This window comes from Nannospalax galili, unplaced genomic scaffold (assembly GCF_000622305.1).
Source record: "Nannospalax galili isolate Female #2095 unplaced genomic scaffold, S.galili_v1.0 scaffold383, whole genome shotgun sequence".
NCBI classification, from domain to species: Eukaryota; Metazoa; Chordata; class Mammalia; order Rodentia; family Spalacidae; genus Nannospalax; species Nannospalax galili.
Window position 1 is genome coordinate 3013622 of NW_008351346.1, and position 6424 is coordinate 3020045.

Sequence of the window (6424 nt, forward strand, 5' to 3'; positions counted from 1 at the left end):
GATCTCTGTGAGATTGCCTGCTCTACATTGTGAGACCCTGCCTATCACAGTAGCCCTTCTGAAGGGAACGGGATGGTCCCATTCCTTTGTTCTTTCTGTGCTTGGCTTGGCATGGTTAGGAAGCATGAGTGTCCCTAGTCTTCATGCAGTGTGGCTGAATGGACACCATTTTGTCATTTTTCCTCCATCTAAAAAACATGTTCACTGGTTCACAGAGGTAAGCTGTTGCTGTATGTATGAAGGATCAAGAACATTTTCACTCAAGTTCAGGAAGCATACCGTTGATCCATTCTCCTGTAGCCTGGAGATGTTCCTTAGCCTGCCTTGGGTTTTCACCACACTAACATTGTTAAGAACACAGGCCCATTGTTTGGTGGTGGCCCTCAGTTTGGGTTCATTCTGGTTTCCTAATGGTAGGATTCAGCTTATACAATCTAGAGGAGGTGAGATGCTCCTCACCTCTATAGGAGAGGTGCTGCATCATGTCTTTGCAGATCACACCAGAAAGAATCCCATTGTTGTTGGGACTGGAGCGATAGCTCATTGGGTAAGAGTACTTGCTATGCAAACATGAGGACCTGGGTTTAGATCTCAGCATCTTTGTTAAAAAAATAAAGCTGGGCACAACTGTGCCTGTATTCCCAGCTTTATGGGGGTTGGGAACAGGAGGTTTGTTGATCTGCTGGCTGCCAGCCTAGCTCTAGGTTTAGTGAGAGACTTTGTCCTGGAGGAATAAGGCAGAGAATGATAGATCAGGACACCAGGTGTCATCCTCTGGCCTCCGTATGCAACACACACACTTGAAAGCATTTCGCTGGTGATGTTTAGTGTTGGTCAGTTGACGGAGGTATATAGTTTATTTCTAATACTAATATGGCTCTACCTTATCCTTTCGTGGGAAGAAGAGGACCTTCCATAAGGTTGCCCCATCTTGGGAGAGAAGTTGGTAGATTCCTTAGTAAAAAGGTCTTATAGCTAATTGGTAGTGTTAAAATCGTCTCTAGTCATTTCTACAGAATTTTTGGGTTCATTGCTTCATCTGTTGAGGACTCTGATTGACACTTAGTAAAATGTTTATTCACTGGGCATTCATGAGCTGGAGAGCTCAGGAAGGTTATGTGATTTTTCTTGAGTGGCAGGGCCATTTCCCTGGAATTCTTCACCTGTGGGTCCTGTGTGCCTCTCTGTGTAGACAGTTGCTTTGCTCACAGCCCTGTATGTATGCCCTTACCTCCCCTAATCCCCTAATACTGTTGGTCTCTGCCCCACAGTGGCCATCAACCTCATCGTGCAGCACATCCAGGACATCCTCAACGGAGGGCTCTCCAAGCGGCAGAGCAATGGCTATCTCAATGGCTACACCCCTTCACGCAAGAGGCAGGCGTCAGAATCCAGCAGCCGACCACATTGACCCCATCTCTGTACCACAGCCCCCAGCTCCAAGACAAAGGAGGGGTCAAGAGGCGTCCATCAGCTGTACATACCGTCTCCTATGACATCACTATATTTAAGAAAACACCATGGAGATGAAATGCCTTGATTTTCTTTTTTTCTTTTTGTACTTTGGAACAACAACAAATCAAACAGAGCTTGACTCTGAGCTTAAGTGACAAACTGTGCCAACTACTACTGGTGATGCCTAATTATGACTCCAACGTGTAACCAGTTATAAATACATACATACATACATACATACATATATAAAAATTGATCTATTTTTGTGTAAATGTACAAATATTGTAAAGCTGTTTGCCATAAGTATTCTGCAGGGCCCTGCCTGTGCTTGTGTGTTGGGCCTGGAGCCCTACTCAGAGCAGGGTCCCCACGGTCCAAGTGGGCTGACTCTGGCATTTGGGGAGACATGGAAGAGGGCGGTTGATCGCTTGATGTCCTGGTGCTCCTAGGAACTGGATCTGATAGAGACATTTTTTTTCTTTCTTTCTTTTTGGTGACTTGAAATTAGGTGAGATCTCAACTCAAAACTCAATCTCAGGGAAGAGGCCCACTGAGGAAAGAGCAAGTTGTCTGTGATTCTTCTTGCCCCACTCTCTGCCTCTGGTTGCCTGGATAGTTCCACGACTCCTTCCTTCTGCTATTTCTCAGTCTCCCAGGAAGCCAGAGCTGCCTCTCCTTTCCTGGTGGGAATTTTGCAGGGTCTCTTTCCAAGAGAAAAGAGTGAGAGGAGGGGGTAAACTGTGTCTTCTAGCGTGTTTAGGGAATCACTGGTCTTCCCAGAGAAGTGACTAGTCAGATTACATGGGCACATTGTTAGATACGGAGTAACTCCTTACAGTTTGAACTTTGGTTAAAGACCTCTAACCAGCTGCTCACAGGGTGCCCAAGGAGCTCTGCCCCTGTAGTAGGTAGACACTGGCTTTTATCCCTCTGAGCTGGGGCTGGATGAGAATGGCCTACACTTTACCCTCAGGATTCTCCTGAGGGCAGCAGGTTGAATTACTGAACTATATCATCACCACGTGAATATGGCGGCCAAGCGAGAAAGGGCTAGGAGAAGGAAAATATTTCTTAGAAAGTTTCTAAAGGGAGGGTATTTAAATTATGGGTACCTAAGTTGAGGTCTTAGGTTGAAAATACCTGAGGTAGTGATTTCTGGTTTTTCTAAGTACTCCCTCTTGGTGGGAACTCCTACCCTGAGGAAGTAAATTACTGGCATGCTGTGAGGAGTGCTTGGAGGAACTAGGGCCAGGCAAGATGGAACAGGAGTGAGGTACAGTCCTCAGCCTCAGAGTCTAGCTATGGAAGACCCAAGGATTGTCATAGATGGTCATCCTAGTGCTTGGTGGGCCACACGCTTAAGTCACTGCACTGTGACTGCTGGCACCTGGACACTGGAGTGCCTCCTGCCTGGGTGGCTCTCGGAGCCCACTGAGGTTTGGACTCCGTTACTATCTAGCCATGCTGCGGTTCCTTCTGCCAGCATCGTCCAGCCTGAATACCCCTTTCGGGATTCAAATTTGCCTCCAAATCTGTTTTTCTATTTCAAAAACATTAACCTAGTTCCCAGTAGAGCTTTGCCACCCTTGACATGAGGTGCCAGGAGGCCAAAATTCAGGCTCCGCACCAAGTTCCCATGACGGCAACTGCTGCTGGAACAGGGAGGCTCCCAGGCATCTGTGTTAAAGGCTCACTCTCGTCAAGACAGATGCATCCTGGAGTGTTTTGAGAGTAGTCTTTATCACATCACCTTCACGTTCATGCTTGAGCACTTCTGAGATGAAGGGTAGTTTAGGGAGGGCCTGGACTGGGATGTGAGCATACATAGGCCCTGACCTTACTTGGGGTTGCATGTGCTCAGGTGGAACCCATCCCTGCCTACAAGAGCCTCGACTTCTTGGTGGGTAGCACGCTCAACTTTACTTGAAGCTCCCAGGTGCCAAACCACTTTGTGCCTTGGCTGCCTATCCCACTGCCTTGGAGGATGGATTCTTCTCATCTCTGAGCCTTTACCTAGCTGCTTCCTCATCTACCTGTGGTGTTGGGACCAAGCCTCCAGGACCTCTGAGCAGTTCGCACCTAGCTTAAACACACCTCCAGGACTGCTCTGCCCCTGTCCCCTTGGGAAATGGTCACCAGTTTTCTGGCTTGGCTGGGAGTACTGGACAGCATTTGCTGGGTATAGGGAAGGATGGGACACTCTACCACTGGTCACCCAGGCTTTGGCCAATCATGCATCTGAACTTGAGTTTTCTGTAGGAAACATTATAGTCTGAGTCTTTTAAGAGGGTCTGGATTTCCAATTTCAGTGGAGAGTTGGAGGTTAGGATTATTAGGAAACCATGGCATTTGTCATCTGGGCACTCTTAGCTCTTCAGAGAGTAGGCACAGATGAACAATTGTACTAGGTTGATCACGTGCACAGAATCCCTTGGCTTCAGAGCCACCCAATGGTGCTTGCTTCCTCCTACCTGCTCACATATCATCTATGACCTGAGTGTTCAGGAAACAAATATCTGAGCCTTGTGTCACAGAAAGGCCCAACTTTACACTTCACATTGATATACTTTTGCTGGCCCATGTTTTCCATTTGAGTAACCAGAGGCTAGTATAAACAAAGATAGGACTCTGCCTAGAAAGTGTACAACTGCTGTGACCTGACAGATTCTTTGGTGTGTTTAGAGTAGGCCCTGGGGGAGGCAGTGGGTTTAGGCAATGGGTTCAGTCCAGAGGAGGGCAGCAGACACCAGTTTACCTGTCCCTGAAACAAACATTGGCTTCTCAGAGCTCATGGGGAAGTTGGTTTCAGCTTCTACTGAACTTGGATCCTTGTTGCTGTACCCAGGGAAGGTTGTCTGTCTTTTGCGAGGCCACTGAGTCAGGTGGAGGCTGGTGTGTCCCTCAGGAAGTGGAGAGACCTGTGCATGATTACTGACATTTTTTTTCCCCTTGCTGCCGTTGTTGACTTGACTGAGCCTCCAAGACACTGGGAGGGACGCAGCCTCTTGCAGGGAAATGACTTCCTCTGCCCTTGGAGCCTTCTATGTGCCTCTCTAAGATCTTGGCACCAAACAGTGGGCTGCTTTAGATGAAGTGAGGGTCGGTCCTGGGCACATACAGGCCAGTGCTTCTGAGGAGGGGCAGCTGACCTTCTCTGTCACCTTTGCCTTTTATACTTTCTGTGCGGGATGTCAGACAAAGTAAGGAAGAAGACAGGTTGGGAAAGGCATGATTGGAGGCATCCCGTTCCCGGGCCTTCTCTACCCTCCTGGTGCCAGGTGCAGGTAACAGATATTACAGCAGCTTTGTGTTGCTCAGGCAGCCAGGGTTCACCCAGGCCTGCCTCAGGAGTGAGAGTGAGTGGCTAAAGACCTGGACTGTTCTTTCCCTATAAGATGCTGGCTCTTCCTGCTTTGCTTTTTACTGTGTGACCTTTGTTAGTGCTACAAAATGACCACATGCTATGTACTTTGCTGTAAATAAAAACTGAACAAAAACTATCCCAACAGTTGACTTCTTTGTGGTGCCTGTTTAGAAACAGCCACAGAGGCCTGCTGTAAGGACCCAGTGGTGGAGGGAGGCCTGGGCCAGCATTTCTGGGGAAGTGTGGTTGCCTAGCCTGCTGTATTTAGGCCTCTTGATCATGGGATGATATATGTGGGGCTGACCCCAGATCCCAGCTGGACTGCATTTCTTATCAAGTGGACTGTGGGCCATGGTTTCTGGGAGACTGTGGGTTCTTGGAACATGGATTCTGTTCTCCCTGATGTCATTTATGTAGCCTGTACCTACCTCCATCGCCTTTCCAGCCCATCACCCCCTTCTCTTACGTATTGAAAATGAAGACAAAACTTAAATCAGGTACTTCCAAGGGGTTTGTGATGGGTGGAAGAAAGATCACATTATTGCCATGTACTGGAATGAGTGAAGGCATGTGCATATCCTTGTTTTATAAAGACTTAGGTCACTCACCACCAGGGGTTTTAACATAATTGGTTTCTGTGCTTTTTGCAGCACGCTAGCCTCCTGCCAGCTCCCTACCCCTTGGTGTCCCTTAATCTCTACCCCCTGCTTATTGGATAAGTGACTCTCAGTAAGCCACTTGTTTCACTGACCCAGGCCATCCCGTCTAGTAATTTGTCAGAACTCGCAGCAGGAGCCTCTTTGAGCAGCTGGCTGTTTTTAAGTGACACATAGGTCCTCCTCCTAAGGCCGGTTCTTCTAAGACCTTGTATGTCACAGTGGCTTGCTTGATGCCACACAGGCAGAGGTACTCAGATGAGCTCTGGTAAGCCTCTGTGTTGAAAGCTAGTACCCCCATCCCATGAAGACCACCTCTGGACACTGAAACAGAGCTGAGCTGTCAGAGGGATGGTGGTCCAGCCCATGCAGCCCGAGTGATTTGCCTGTTCTCCCATTCTCCTGCCACAGCACCCTGAGCAACCTGCCCTCCAGCTAGTAGGCACCTGCTTGACTGACTAGTCCTGCTTTCACAAAGCCATTAACAGGCAGGTTTGCAGAAAACTTAATGCTTGCTTAAAAGTGCTAAATAGAAGTGGAGAAAGGGCCTTGGAACCTGGTAATAGTTTGGAGATGGATCTAGACAGATGGGAGTCCATCATTGGGTACATTAGATACTTTACAGCCTAGTTTAAAGGCTAGGTATGGTGGCAGGTACCTGTGATCCCAACATTGGAGAATCTTAGGCAGGAGGATGACACGCTTGAAGCCGCCTAGGTCACATAGCAAGAATCTGCCTCAAAAAAAAAAAACAACCCACCAAAAAAAATTTAATGAAGGTATTTTCTGGGTTGGGGAATGTAGCTCAGTCATAGAGCAGCAATAGAGTTAGGTTCTGGGTTCAACCCCTAACACTGCAAAACCAAACAAAACCAATTACTAGATCTTAAGACTATACCTATGTATGTGCTTATATAAGCTTTCAATAAATTGTGAGCTAAAATAAACA

The 6424-nt window shown here is 47.7% G+C and overlaps 1 protein-coding gene across 2 annotated transcripts in view; it reads left to right on the top strand.

Annotated features, from left to right (window-relative positions):
- Uck2 (uridine-cytidine kinase 2) overlaps positions 1 to 4955 on the top strand; it is a 71173-nt gene extending 66218 nt beyond the window's left edge. For both annotated transcript variants that reach the window (XM_008848232.2, XM_029553603.1), the window contains one exon: positions 1272 to 4955. In XM_008848232.2, coding sequence (XP_008846454.1) covers positions 1272 to 1411 — 140 coding nt within the window. In that variant the 3' untranslated portion in view covers positions 1412 to 4955. The remainder of the gene's footprint in view (positions 1 to 1271) is intronic.
- The last annotated feature ends 1469 nt before the right edge of the window (positions 4956 to 6424 follow it).